General features: G+C 30.4%; 4 protein-coding genes across 4 annotated transcripts in view; 1 reads left to right on the forward strand and 3 right to left on the reverse strand.

Annotated features, from left to right (window-relative positions):
* dlp (dally-like) overlaps window positions 1-368 on the reverse strand; it is a 150,281-nt gene extending 149,913 nt beyond the window's left edge. Inside the window, exon 1 of the mRNA XM_068772456.1 lies at window positions 1-368. Within this exon, the coding sequence (XP_068628557.1) occupies window positions 1-220 (220 nt within the window). The 5' untranslated portion in view covers window positions 221-368.
* A 402-nt stretch (window positions 369-770) lies between these two features.
* On the forward strand, window positions 771-5,073 carry LOC137929558 (probable pseudouridine-5'-phosphatase). The gene is made up of 4 exons (XM_068772568.1): window positions 771-1,026; window positions 1,206-1,424; window positions 2,741-2,973; window positions 4,303-5,073. Exons 1-4 carry the CDS (start codon window positions 918-920, stop codon window positions 4,477-4,479), a joined length of 738 nt encoding a protein of 245 aa, XP_068628669.1. The 5' UTR covers window positions 771-917; the 3' UTR covers window positions 4,480-5,073.
* A 585-nt stretch (window positions 5,074-5,658) lies between these two features.
* ND-B8 (NADH dehydrogenase (ubiquinone) B8 subunit) lies at window positions 5,659-9,377 on the reverse strand. The gene is made up of 3 exons (XM_068772840.1): window positions 9,177-9,377; window positions 8,143-8,249; window positions 5,659-5,787 (listed from the first exon to the last, which is right to left on the reverse strand). The coding sequence occupies exons 1-3, from the start codon at window positions 9,257-9,259 to the stop codon at window positions 5,705-5,707; spliced, it is 273 nt and encodes a 90-aa protein (XP_068628941.1). The 5' UTR covers window positions 9,260-9,377; the 3' UTR covers window positions 5,659-5,704.
* A 1,231-nt stretch (window positions 9,378-10,608) lies between these two features.
* On the reverse strand, window positions 10,609-14,503 carry SCCRO (defective in cullin neddylation 1 domain containing SCCRO). The gene is made up of 3 exons (XM_068772553.1): window positions 14,414-14,503; window positions 13,678-14,277; window positions 10,609-12,050 (listed from the first exon to the last, which is right to left on the reverse strand). The coding sequence occupies exons 1-3, from the start codon at window positions 14,414-14,416 to the stop codon at window positions 11,856-11,858; spliced, it is 798 nt and encodes a 265-aa protein (XP_068628654.1). The 5' UTR covers window positions 14,417-14,503; the 3' UTR covers window positions 10,609-11,855.
* Between the last annotated feature and the right edge of the window lie 496 nt (window positions 14,504-14,999).

The raw sequence follows: 14,999 nt of genomic DNA on the forward strand, positions 1-14,999 counted from the left end.
CTGAGTTGGGCTGCTCTTGAATATCAACATCCGACAACACTGCTTTCCGTTCGAAGAAAGTTTTCACTTTTGCACAGGATATCTCAGTGTCCGCAGATGAAACAACCAAGAATAAACTCGCAACCGTTACCAAATATATTATTTTATACTTTATACTCAAATCGAAAATCGATTTTTTGTTAGGCGACAGTTTCACACAACAACACACGTTCACAGCCATGTTCACAGTAGATTTATTTTAGGTTTTCCTAAAATAATTTACTTTGTTAGACGTTTCATAAATAAAAGTTGAGTTAAATAATATTTTAACTTAAACTTTAAATAATATGTACGCCATATAAACGACACATTAAAACTTAACTGCGATCCATGACGGTCGCAGAACGACTGCCGCTGACTGAAGTATGCCGAAAGCCGGAAAGCTAAACTTCAAAATCATTGTTGCCAATAACTTATGCTATAATAAATAATTCTTCTTCTTTAAAAATAAAAACATAAATATGTATATATTTAAATGAATATAGTGTTTTAGTAAAATAATTTCATATATATCAAAAATATGTATATTACTTGTAGAGATTATAGCAGCACCAATATTTGCTGTCCTTCTCTTTCAAAAGATTTATGGCTACAAGAAAAAGGATAGAGTTAATTCGCTTAGTTCATCTACAAAACGTCTTTTTCCTTCATTATTTTTATTATCTGCTGCACCGTCTTGACAGTCTATATTATTTACTTCAAAATTTCATTACAGCATACATTTAAAATAGTCATTGCACAGTCGTTAGTCGCTTCATTTCATTTTTAATACTTTAATTTAAAACCATCAATGCCCGTCGTAATATCATAATTTATAAATTGATACCTTATATACAGAAATATATACTTTTTATATAATATTTCACTAGCTTACAAAAATGAGAATTTATTTGTTGAAAAGTGTTTCGAAGGTGATGGGGAGGCGATTTTTAGCAACAAATAAGAAAGTTACGCATTGTATTTTCGACATGGATGGCCTGCTGTTAGGTAAGTGCCTGTCGTCAGCGATTTACGAGCTCGACCTTTTCGATTACATTCAATGTTAATATGTTGAAGGTTATATTTACGTTATACAAAGTGGTAAAATTGTAATTATCTAGCAATTTATTTAAATTAATTAACTTTGTAAAAAAAATTACAATTAATTTTAATTTTCACTATTTCAGATACGGAACAAGTATACAAAAAGATGATAACCCAGCTCTGCGCCAACTATGGGCACAAGTATACGGACGAGTTAATGATGAAGGTCCTTGGAGGGACTGAGCAGAGATTGTCGGAAATTCTTTGCAAGGAGCTGAATCTTCCAATCACGCCTGTTGAATTTAGGGACCAACTGCTGAAACTTGGCGACACCATGCTTGCTGGAACACCATTATTAGACGGTAATATAGCAGAAAATTTATTTGATAGACATATTAATTGTATAACTTCTATGACAACCTGGTATTACCCAAGAAAGCAGTGCTCAGCAAGTTATCTAAAAATTAAATAATAACTATTAACTATTCTACAAAATATTTTGACTTAAAAAAATAATAAAATATTATGTAAACATAAGGCATGTAGTGGATGTCTTCTTGCTGCTATAGTTATCATTGATTTTTTTACACAAAGTTGAAAACTTTTTATATATCACAAAATATATAGCTTATTGATATTTTATTACAACTCTCATAGTCATAAATATTGGTCTCTTAATTTATTATATAATTGTTACATTATACAAGAAACCAATAGGATGAAATTAATGCCTTTTATTAGCTTCTCAGCTAATAAAGGGCAGTAAATAATATTAAAATTATTTTGAGTGCATATTAGTTATCACAAAATGGACTGCTACTATCACTTAAATAAATAATGAAATGTGCAATCTTATCTTGCAATGATTACATATTAGTTACAAATCTTACTCCGTCACACTTTTTGGACATAAGAGAGCATAATTCATATAATCTTACATATATGTATATATATACATAATAAATTAACACTATATATTTACATTTGCATAAAAGTATATAGTATCGTGATAACATATATAAACTACAATTAGCAAGCTTATCACTCATGGAAATTTGTTGTACACAACCATAGTATAATTTCAATAATAACAAGATATACTTTGTAAAAAATAGATCTTCATATATGAAATATATGTTAGGGAGGACTGGAAAATAATGTTGTTTTTGACAACATATACAAAAACCGATTGATATTTACTGCATTGCTCCAGCATTAAAAATTTGTCTACTAGATGGCAAAAAGTTGTTGATAATGAAGGTGAATATATTGTCGATTAGAAATAAAAACTTGTTAAAAATGTAGTTGTGTGAATTTAACTGAAGAAAGCGACATTACCTTTAGTCCCCCTTACAATATACTCAAAAATATAAATACATACATACATACAGATAATAACATAAAAATAGACAGCAGGTGTATAATATGTGAATAACTTATATGAATTTGGATCATATTTCAAAAAGCAGACTTTAATAATTACTAACTCATTCAAAAATAAGGCTCATGTCTATATCTTTTATAAAAATGTAAAAAAAATCGACAAAGTGTAATAAGACTTACAAGTGTCAGAAATAGCATAACAAAAATGTCAAATTTGTTTGCCATTCTACTCATAACACATCAGTAGCAAAAAGCAACAATCATATTTATAATAATTCTGAATTTTTTTTTACAGGCGCCGAAAGATTAATTCGTCACTTGCACAAAACTCAAGTTCCATTTGCTCTGGCGACATCGTCGAGCGAACGGTCAGTCGAAACAAAAATCGCTAGTCACAAGGAACTGTTCAGTCTGTTCAACCATATGGTGATGGGAAGCAGTGATAAGGAGGTCAAATTTGGAAAACCACACCCAGACATATTTCTTGTAGCCGCATCTAGATTTCCAGACAAACCTCATCCTTCAAAGGTCAGAATATGCTTATTATTACTTGTTCATTTTGTTCACTAAAAGATGGTCACTTACTTTGGGCCTCTTTGACAAGCTTACAATAGTTTAAAGAGCCCTAGAACCATAAACAATCTAAAATCACTGACTGATTGACAAGTTGAAGTGGCAGTAAGATATAGCGCTCATAACTAATTGCCTCTGAGGCCTAATGGTAATGGAGTAGAAACTATGAACCAGCCAGTGCAGGATAGGAAGTCCTGCCAGAAACTGGACAGACAACCTTTTTAACAGAGGATCATGTTAAGTTAGAAGACTGGGAGAGGAGAAAAGAAATAAAAAGAAGTATGTGAAATTTTTAATTAAAAGTTGTAAGTTGCCAGGCCCTAAATGAGATAGGGGTGAATGAGAAGCGCTCAAGAACAGGGGCCATCTTATTATCTTTGTTGGTAGAGCCTGGATGTAACCCTATATCCAGCTGTGGGAGTCGTATATATACTGATGTGATGTCTGAATGAATAATAGGTGTAAGATTTTGTGGGCGAGCGTAGCCGACGGGCAAACTTAGTGTGCCGAATTAGTGCAGCGGGCACATGCACGCACCGGTGACGCGGGCGCAGACCTTTTGTTACTTTTGTTTCTTTTATTTCTTTTGCGCCTTTGTTCTATTGCCCGCTTTCACTCGGTCGCAGAGCACAGTGCGCCCCAGAGTCCTACGACGAATGCCCGTCCTTTTTGCTCGCACTCAAGCGCTAATAAAAATTTGTTCGTGTGTTAAATAAATTGATAAAGTGTTACAACGTCTTTTAATAAGACACAAAACACTTTACAGCTATAGATACTCTACAGGTGAAATGATGATGACCAATTTATTTATCTTTTATATAATTTGTGTAATGGCAGACCAAGTAGCTTGTACTACATCAGAGACTAAGTTATAGTAGCTTGTACTTATCACTTAAAAAATTAAGTTCTTGTTAATAATCCCTATATTTTCACCTTTGGGCAGAACATATATTTTTTTATTTCCCTTCACAGATTTGTTTTTTAAATTTTATACCATACAACTATTGTTTTGGTGCCCATATTCACTTTCTTACATCTTCACTTAAATTATAAAGTAAATAAGTTAGGAAGACTTTGGCCATAATAAGCTAAAGCTTAGATTTTATGTAAATACAACAGATTATCCAATCTTTGGTATCAACACAATAATACTAAAGAGTTATGCATATATAGTTACGTAATTGATACCTTGAATTATAATATAATAGACAAGGCTGACTTTCAAGGTATTTGAAGCTCATTTCACATAATAAATATAAAAATATATTATATTTTTGTTTTTAGTGCTTGGTATTCGAAGATTCGCCGCACGGGGTCACAGCGGGCATAGAAGCAGGCATGCAAGTTGTCATGGTACCGGACCCACACCTTGATAAGAAACTAACCAAACATGCAACCATAGTGTTGCCAACTCTCGCCAAGTTTCAGCCTGAAATATTTGGACTGCCTGCTTTCCAATGACACTAATTTAGCTATGCTTCTTGTAAATATTGATTATTTATAAGATTTTGGTTTTTAAGGGTCTAACACAGAGGTTCAGTTTCAAGTTTGAAAATATATTCTTTTTGAATTTATACAAAAGTATAGAAAATAGTATTACTCTCCCTAAAGAATAATTTCTGACAGATATCTGTATAGTCAGTAAATTAAAGGAATTACTAGAGGTAGTATTATATAGTATCAAAGAGATAGGCCAATATGGTTGAAATAATATGCAATAGTGAAAAAAAAAGTACAAAATGCACAATTTTTTTAATGATTTTAATTTCGTTCCGTAATATATTCAAATACAAATACTTTTTTTTAATAACAATGTATATCTGAACCAGTGGAATAATTAGAATTTTTTATCCCTTCTCACTTGAAATGTAATTAATTTATTACAATTAAAATAGTTATTATTTATATTTAACATTATCATAATTTTTTGGTTGTGACGTTTTATAGTTTTTCAACTTCTATGATATTACCTACAGGTTTTAAATATGTTTAAATATATGTAATTGTCAATAATATTTTGATTATAAAAAAATACATATTAATTTTGCAACCAGTGTTTACATGTGATAGTAATCCATAGGACAAACAATGTTTTATAAAATTTGTTATGTTTACATGTGTAGTTTATAGAGGATTTAAGCTTAATAAATTATTTATATAAATCATTATTATAATTATTTTCTAAACTCCTACTTCATCCATGTTAAAAAAACGCGCGAAAACTTAGACGCTATTTTGAAAAGTAATAACTTACAATAGAGTAATTTGTTACAAAAATTATAGTCGTTTACGTGTAACGAAAACTAATTAATCTCCTTATTACATTTTATTAGTGTGAAGGGAAAAAATGCCTCAGAATAATTTTAGATTACTACTTAAAAAAATCGATTTATTATCGATATCGAATTGGGAATAAAGATATCCGTAGACGAACGAAAGTAGACCATTGGCAAGTTGAAGTAACAGTTGGCAGGTTACATAGCGCACAGAACAGAGGTCCTAAAGTTCTGGAGTGTAAGTTTCAACCAGTTCTATTGGAAATTTTGAGGGAGGCCTATGCTATGTCCAGCTGTGGACAACCTATAGCAGAAAGGATTATGATGACTAAAAAAGGATATTGTGGTAAAATAAAAATAATACTTCATCTAAACACAACATTTATTTACATAATTAAATTAAAATGAATTCATTTCACAAGCTGCTTTAGAGTATTTAGAACTTCCTCTGCAGACATGTTAGTAAGAGCAGCGCTGCGTTCTACGCCTCTATCTGAAATAAAATTAAAATACATTATAATTTGTATACATACACAAATCATATAAAAGATACAATGAATACATATAAATAGCGTTATCTCTGTCGCACGAAATACAACGACTGATAAAACGTCACACGGCTAGTGTGGGACAGAGATAGTGCCCTACGATGCCGAAATTAGCCGATTGTCTCTTTCTAAAGCTTGATGTGAAATATTTCTCGCCAGGTACTGTACTTTAATTACTAAGTGTATACTTATAAAAATAAAATATAAACATTTTTGCCATTGTAAACATTCATAGCAAATATTTTTATAATTTATATGATATTTAGCTAAGATATGGTAACTAAGTCCAAACCTACATGTATATAATCTCAATCAATTCAACACTAAATAACTGTTAAACAATTGAATACGAAAAATACTAATAAAAGTTATCAGAAAAAAAACAGTGTCCGTACAAATAAGATATTACATCTGCTTTGTCAATTTAATAATAATGCTATACACTTGATCTCCTTTTAGATCAATCAAAGATTCACACACTTCACGCCCCCGTTCTGTAACAGATGTCGGAAAAATCATGTCATTAAAATTTTAAAATACTACTAAAATTATTTATAGGTACTACTCTTTTTACACGATTTTGTAATAACGAAGTTCAACTGTTATTACAATAAATATATTTTTTCACGAATTTCTTGTTCCAGGACGATTTCATTATTTTTAATTTCAATATTTTAAATTTCAACGTAATCTTAAGTTTTATGTAGCTGGATATCATAGATTATATCAGCAACTTGCAGCAACCAAAAATCATCTATTGTGCGAATTTCTATTACTTCAAATAAAACGGGAATACGATTCGATACAATTTATTTTTGTAACGATTTTTATGTTTAAAAATCCTTTCAAAAATAAATTGTAACATAAAAATCCTAGAAGTAGCGTAAGGTATACTATTAACCAATCAACGCTCGCGAGGCTGTGCGACAGTAATAGGTAACTGTGTAAAAGAGAGATCCGAATATCTCTGCACTCGTTGCGACGTTCGGACGTCTTGTAGAGCACTCACACCGTTTATAAAATATATATATGTTTTATAACAAAGAGGCCAGTTGATGAATATTGAAGCTCATTAAATCCAACAATTGTGCTATACATATATGATTTGTCAAATAATGCAGAATTTTTGATGCAACAAAATTGATGTTAAAAAATAAAATGTTAAAAAAAATAATAAATGTCTTTATAATAGAGAATTCATAATTGCGTCTTTACACGACTTATTGGGGATAAAATTTTAAAATTTTCATCTCAACATGGTTTTTTAACTGTTTAAAATATCCTCAAATTTTTTCACACTTTGCTATGGGTTTGACAGTTAGCCAAGTGTGTAAAAAAAGAGATAAGTGTAGTCGAATTTCCACATTTCATTTTAAAGAGTTTCATTCAAGTTTTACATAAATTAGAGTAATGAACTAAGTTGAGATGTGAAAACCTTAAAAATCAATATTTTTTCTTTGACATAGGTGCTATATCTAGAATCGATGGCGGTATTCTCTTGGTGGGAAATGATTTCTCATAATGGTTAAATTTTCGATATACTTGTTATTGTCAGATACGTGCTTCAAGATTGTTGGATTAAGATATAAATTTCGATATAATTCTTAATAATGCTTAGCCAATATTTTAATGTCTAAAAACTGGGTGTTATCTGTTGCATACTCCATGCAATAATTTTTAGGTACTGACCTGCTGCATTTATAACTATTTATTACTTAATATTATTTAGTAGTATGATTTACATTCATACATTGAGACTAGAACAATGTTAGTGACTATTAGTTTCACTAATTATTAATTTTTAACTTTTTATAATGAGATTTTATTAGAATCCAAGTCTAGAATGTCAATATATATTTGCAATGTTTAAAACAACATTCTTTTATGTTAAAATTCAAAATATTTAACTAATATGTTTCACTAATTTTAACATATTTTTTTTACTAACAAGCAATTAAGACATAAGCTGCCATCTTTTCAACAGTCTGCTTCAGCTGTAACAAACCCCACTGCACCTGATGGCAGGGATCTTAACCAGTCATAGTGTTTTTAATAGACATCTGTTTATTTTATGGACAGTTCTCTGTGCTATTCATGCCTGGAAGAGGGTGAGAGTGCTGTCTACAAACTACTTTGGTGTGTAGGGATAGCACCACCATTTGGTGTGTAGAGTTGGGTTGGCTTCAGTAAGGCTAGCCTTGATGCAAAATGAACGCCGCTAGTTCCAGAAACCAGCTCAACAAGACAAAGTATACATATTGTTGGTGCATTTACATTAAATATTTGTTTTTGTAACTCACCATATCTAGCCCAAATGCGTGGTTGAATTCCACTACATTCGCGGATTAAAATTGGAAAAGTTGGATTAGCCTTCTTGATGTTTACATATGACTTTTCAACAAATTCTCTGAAACATTGTTTTATTATTTATTTTGACATAAAAATAGTTAAATACAGTATACAAGTTTCACACTCAAAGATTTTTTTTTAACAATTAATAATAACAAAAAAATAAATACTTTATAAATAATGGTTAATGCTTTAATAACAGATTAGGGGTTTCAGTGTACAGATTGTAATTTAACTGCTTGGGTCATAACATTTTGACTAAAAGGTTGTTTATATCACTAATATCCTCCTTTACTCAAACTATATATAATAGTTCTATTAGCAATCATATCTATGGGCCTATACAATAGCAAGAGAAAACTACACAATAAGTGTTATTGTAGCAATTATAGGTTGTAAGAGATTAATTTAATCATTCAAATGTAGCACAAAATCTGCTTTTCATTCTTTAATGAGTGTAAACATTATATTTTTATATCTACAATAAATTATGCAATATATAATAAAGTTTAAAAATTAGTGTATTACTTCTATTAATCTACTCCATAAAAAAATCTTTTAATGTCTTTACTGTTATTAATATTAATACAATTATTCAAATTTTTTACTGTCTAATTTTGATAACCGCATTTATATAAACAGTTACAAAAAATTTAGGGTGTCCAAGTCTCTGTCTACAGACTTAACATAAACCACTTTAATTTCAGTTACTAAGCTTGAGAACTTCAGCTTTGGCTAGTAAATTAGATTATATATATTCCATCAATCGCAACCTCTTAGATCGTTTAGGCGGACGGTCTATGGAGTGATTGGCGACAAGCTCCAGGATGGCCGAGAAGGCCGAACCACATCTTATCGGATCACTATAAGCGGACATTCGGTGGATTTCTATGGCTAACTTTGTAAAATTTACTGAACAAAAGTGGCGGATACATAACTAAATGTTTATTATAGTAGGTTACTATCTGATTTATGTAATACATACCTCACTCCAGCGGACTGCAGCCCTGTTTGACACAGATGAATTCTTAACTCTTTAAGAGCCCCACCTAAACGAACGGTTGTCATTTTTGCAAGATTTTATGTATTTTGTATTACAAATACTTTATTAAATCTCTATTTTTTCCCAAGTTGATTCCAAAATTAAAATTGACAGTGACAGCGGCCGACTGTCATTTGTATTCTTATGAATCTGTAATAAGAAGAATATGGGTATATAAAAAAAATCGATATTTTAAATTTTTATTCTTGCTTGTAGTAAGAACGAGAGGCTTTTATGGTTAATAGGATAAATAATACCAGCTTGTCGCTGATAAAACCTTCGAAAATATTTATCTTATAAATATACTTAACCTTTAAATATTTGAAATCGCCTTTTAATTTCTTACCCAAAAATAACTGAAAACATACAGATTTATTTTTTTATCTCTTACAGAGATAAATCTAGCGATTTTTTTAGATATAGTTTCTAACCCATGATTAAATTGATACTTGAGTACTTCCTTTTGGCGGTATAAATTGGCACTGCGATAGTACTTATGTAAAAATGGTCTTTTGGCAGAGACCAGCCACAAGCGGTATATAATACATAGGTATGGAATGTATATTAATTATTGGATACATGTGATTAAATTCGATCATCAAAGAATCTTGAGAATTTTTTGACATCCCTTAACGCTCAAAGTCCACAATATTTATCATATTTTTTCATAAAGCTTATCTTTTTATTGATTGATGAGAACAAATTAAGACTAAATCTTCTAGTAAGTAATATTATTTGTAGTTCAGTGTAATAAAACTAACCGAGTACAATTTTCACATAATTTCGAGATGCTAATATCAGTGTTCAACTTTCGTAGCTTTATTTTCTTAATTTATTTCGAGACTATATAATAGGAATTTATGTAGTCTTATTCGAAATAAGAGATATTTTTTATTATTGATATTTTTCAATTGCACTGTCATGTTAATATAGGATAAACATCTTGGTTTTTGCTGTCGGCTACTGAAGTTCGAAGCTGAAATAACAGGACAATTCAACAGCGCCGAAGAATTACGAACGAAGAACTTGGTATTTGAAAGTAATATTATTTAGTCTGTGATAAGAAGAAAAGTTCAATAATGATGTTTCTATATCCTTAATATACTGCTGTTCAACACAGAATATTTGTATTGACAGAATTACAGACCTATTTATACACTTAGGCAATAATATCTCAAAGGATTAACTACACTCGAGCGGAAGATAAGTGACTCGTTGTGGCGTCGATTGTGTGCAAGCTTCAAATGTGGCAGCTACGAATGTCGTAAAATATTTTAAGAAAAGTACAATCCTGTTCAATTAACAATTTAATGTAATTAATTCTCAATACATCAATTTGTTTTTGTACATTACATCTAAGTACCAAACACTTCAATTACGATCTTATGCCTCAATATTAAAAGCAACAGTACCTCTCTAGAAAAAAATCTATTATAACAATGAAAATTATTTGTTAAAATAATATAGATGCTTCAAAAATCTCGATTATTAGCAAATTGACAACAGATTATAGACAAACAATGCACCTTAATATGTGAAACTTTTAAAATAACGGTTAATATTTGTTCAATTGTCAACAATTTCACTGAAAACTCTATGATTTAAAATATATTTAGAAATTGTTATGATAATCACAGATCGTGCTCTTATTAAATAAATTATCAATCATTATGCCATTTTACTTTAGACTTTTGAACCTAACCAAAAGTCCTTTTTTTACACTAATTCAATTTTCTTTACATTGCACGAAATTTTTAAAAATATATTGAGAATAATGTTATATTGATATGCAATTCTGAACGCATATTAAAATTGTTGTATGTGAAAATCAACACAAGAAATTCTAAGCTATCATTATTTAAAAAAAAAGAAATACCATTAACATGTATATACATATTTACACAGTTGTTTATAACGCCGCAGTTAATACAAACGCAATAAGGAAACCAAAGTTCACAAAAAATGTTAAAAAAAACCTAAAGATTCATTTCAAACAAGAGTAACATGTAAGTTTTAAAGTTTAAAATTTTTGTGATGTCTGTCACTCAATTTTTAAAATTACCGAGTTTGTGTAATATATAATTTTTGTAAAAAATTACTCAAAACCTTGCATATTTAATACAAAGAGATTTATTGAATGTACAATAAATTTATAAGTTTCACTTTGTTGATTTATATATCAAAAATTATTGATTTTTATGTCACTAAAATAGTACATGTGTTTACATATCCTCACTTGAAATGAATTACAATCTTTTAGAAAGAGAGGGCAAAGTATCCCTTTTTTCTTCTAACGGACGAATAGATCAAGAGCTTAATACAGTTGAGTAATAAATAAAAACAAAAACACCATTTCCAACAAGTGTAGTTCCCATCTCTGCATTCCAAGTCTAATGTATAGACTCGATTGTACACTGCACAATTTAGTCAGCTGCAAAGTTCGAAGACAATTACTATAGCGACCCACTCGACTGTACACAGCTCAAGACTTGACAGGACGAAGCGAGACAGTAGTAGTAGAATAAACTTTCTAAGTGTACCAACAAACAGTCGGTCTTGTACTTCCATCTCTGCATGAACATATTGTATGGTCGCTTCGTACTGTAAGTGGTTGGGTATCAGCTAGCCGGATGCTGGTTCCAGGGCTTTGACCCCTTCTGCTGTTAAGCCTTGTTTTTGACACCACTCCACAAAGTCATCAATGAGGACTGGCCATGCTCCTTCAGCGTCATAGTTACTCATGCCGTCGTCAATTTGCGTCGCAAAATCTAGTAGTAGATTCCATGTGTCTTTTGGGATTGATCTTTTATGATGTTCCTGAAATAAAGTTTGCAACAAAATTTATTATACAATACATATATTCACATTAAAACATAACTATGTTAAAGTTGTTGAAATATTGAATAGACGCCTTTTTGGAACTCTATATGGGAGTCCCATATCTATAAATGGACATCGCGTGGCTTAACATTAATCATTCTATGTGAAAAATATTACTCATCTAAATATTCACATTTAAATCACAAATGTAATAATTCTATTTAAAGCAATATTCAGTATACATAATATCCTGTCAGATCCTTTATCTGACAAGAAAGATTGAGGATGCAGTGTGACAGAAACTGGGTAACAAGCCTCAGGTATACATATGGTGGGAAATGGTGCGAAACAATGTGGTACTCGTTTTGTCAGTCTACTATCAATGCTCATGGTTCTTTTAAGTCAACCTCTCAGTGCTTCCCTATGTTGTACAGTGTTTTTGGTAGAATAAGACTATAAAGATTAATTATCAATCATGACATTGTCTTGAGACAGGTCTATAAAATGGTTTGCATTATCCAGACTATAAAACCAGTAGAGGCTAGCATATTTGTGCCATAAGCTATATCTAGAACACTTAATAATAACAAATTATACCCATAGGCTTAACAATAGTGAGAATTCAATATATGCCTTGATATTCACATCATTGGAAACAATACTAATGTAAATATATGTCATAGAACAGTCATGTTTCTAAAAAAATATATGTACACATAAAAGAACATCTTGTGATTTCTTGAATCATATCGGTAAAACTTCTGGACATGGGCATCTCCTAAATATTTCCAATATGACTAGTAGAAAATTACCTGCATCCGGTATCTTCCAATTTATTTAATACTCTACATCAACAGGACATAAAAAGTATAGGCAAAAAATTTGAGTACACAAGCTGGTCTTACAGCAAAATGCGTTTTCTTTATCAATAAATGTACATTTTTTTGGCATTTAACATATCATGTTATCAATGCAAAAACATATAAAGTCCTTATTACTAAAATACATTAATAAGCTATCACTATGTTAAGGTGGGAGTAGGTAATTACTTCATGTGTGTTTAACTGACTACAATTAGCACATATTTGGTGTCTTAAATTAAATTCTTTGTTGATTCATAATATATTTAATCAGTTTCGTTGTCTATGAAGCAAACTTATAAAGAATAGCTTCATAATAATTGTATTTATATCAGGTGTTATTGTTACTCTATTTGTTTTGAAGCAACAAAAATTCCAAAAGAATATGTTAGTAAATAGTAATGATAGAATATTCATAATATAATGGTCACTATGGAGATCATTTTGTTGATATATCTAGATTATATTTAAAGTTAAAGAATTAATTGCTATGTTGTTACCTGTTTTTTTCGGTCTTAAACTGTGTTTCAATTATTAGTGTTCCTATCTTTAGATAGCAAATTAATGATAAATTGAAATGTAATATAAAAACAACAAAAATTTTGAATTAAAAATTGTGTTATCATATATGCAATTGATATTTGTTTATTTAACGTGCTTGTATGGGAGATTATCAATGATTAAATTAAAATAAGTTATAAGTAGTATGTTCATACTGTTAAATATTTAAGGAAATGCATCACATTAGAATGCTATCAACCCACCGTGAGAAATTTACACCATGCATCTAAGAATTTAAACCTCCCACGGAGAACAATATTCCAATATGCTACTGCCATGTCTAATTCTAGACCTTTCTGTCCGGGGTTTTTAGCATAATTAAATGTAAATTGATAAAAATCTTTAAATTTATTCAGATCCTTAATTTCCAATTCAAGTGTTGGCAGTTTGGCCTTGAATTTGTCTATGCTGTCTACACCGAGCTCTATAAGGCCGGTCGTAAATTCTTCCTTAGTGAACTCACACTGTACCGCAGCTTTACATTTCCACGCTATTATAAGTACTAAAATTGATTCTGGACTAAGATTTAGGTCTTCTAGGAACTTCATTACACCGTCTACGGTTATTTTATCATTCTCTTGTTGGTCTCTGTACTTATTAAAGAGCTGTTCGACTCTCTTTCTGTCAACTGCGGACTTGACGGAGTCTTTGTAGTAGGCTTCAGGGTTCTGAAAATAGTTGTCACTCGCTAAGTCTAATTTCCAATCGTTTTGCGATAAGCAGTATATGGCTGTGCTCTCACTCGTCTGTGTGAACGCGACGAACTTCTTTACTTTATCTCTCTGTGATGATTTTAATTTATTCTGAAAAGAAAACGAAGTAACGTCATAACCTCAGATTATTTCTTAACTGTCAAGTGCCTAGCGCCAAAGTGATTTTCACAAAAATTCGACTGCGTAATAACAAGTGAATGAATATTTTATATGTATCGTTACCAACCATTTTTGTAAGATTATTGTTAATTCTAATAATGACTTTCACCAGTTTCACTGTTATTTCGACATTAGAACTAAAATCACAGATAGAATTAATAACAACCATAGACAAGTTCAATGTTACCGATGGAAAATGGTTATTTAAATAATCATATAGAAAAGAACTCAACTAACTCTTAATAACTATTTTTTAATTTCCGACCTCAGATCCCCAGGTCATTAGTGATGAAACTGTAAACATCTCACTGACTAACATAATTCGATACTATGTATAATAACAACTATTTTATTAATTGGAATTTTTTATGAAAGTGTTGTCAAGTGACATAAAAGAAATTTATTTTAAAAAAATGATAATAATCTTAGTTCTATCATAGATTCATTGCCAATTATAGAACCTATTGAAAATTAATGCTACATAACTTGAATGATGTGTTGATTAATAGTTTTATATTAATCATTTATAATGTACTAAGTGGTTAAATTTTAATCATTATCACAAACCTACATTGTAGAGCTGTAAATCGCAATAGTTAAAAATGTATTCAGAATAAGAAGCAAATGTCAATGTAACAGCTGATAATGACAGA

This window comes from Battus philenor, unplaced genomic scaffold (assembly GCF_028537555.1).
Source record: "Battus philenor isolate CCGP_79_NKW_IND1 unplaced genomic scaffold, ilBatPhil1.0.hap1 SCAF_5, whole genome shotgun sequence".
Taxonomy (NCBI): Eukaryota; Metazoa; Arthropoda; class Insecta; order Lepidoptera; family Papilionidae; genus Battus; species Battus philenor.

Bases quoted from the DNA above. Each gene is read 5' to 3' on its own strand.
- ND-B8 (XM_068772840.1), bottom strand. From the start codon at position 9,259: ATGACAACCGTTCGTTTAGGTGGGGCTCTTAAAGAGTTAAGAATTCAT. The intron at 8,250-9,176 runs GTATGTATTACA...ACAATGTTTCAG, and splicing joins CTGCAGTCCGCTGGAGTGAG to AGAATTTGTTGAAAAGTCAT. The intron at 5,788-8,142 runs GTGAGTTACAAA...ATTTTATTTCAG, and splicing joins ACGCATTTGGGCTAGATATG to ATAGAGGCGTAGAACGCAGC.
- SCCRO (XM_068772553.1), bottom strand. The intron at 12,051-13,677 runs GTGGGTTGATAG...ACTTTATTTCAG, and splicing joins CATGGTGTAAATTTCTCACG to GAACATCATAAAAGATCAAT.
- LOC137929558 (XM_068772568.1), top strand. From the start codon at position 918: ATGAGAATTTATTTGTTGAAAAGTGTTTCGAAGGTGATGGGGAGGCGA. The intron at 1,425-2,740 runs GTAATATAGCAG...TTTTTTTTACAG, and splicing joins TGGAACACCATTATTAGACG to GCGCCGAAAGATTAATTCGT. The intron at 2,974-4,302 runs GTCAGAATATGC...TTTTGTTTTTAG, and splicing joins ACAAACCTCATCCTTCAAAG to TGCTTGGTATTCGAAGATTC.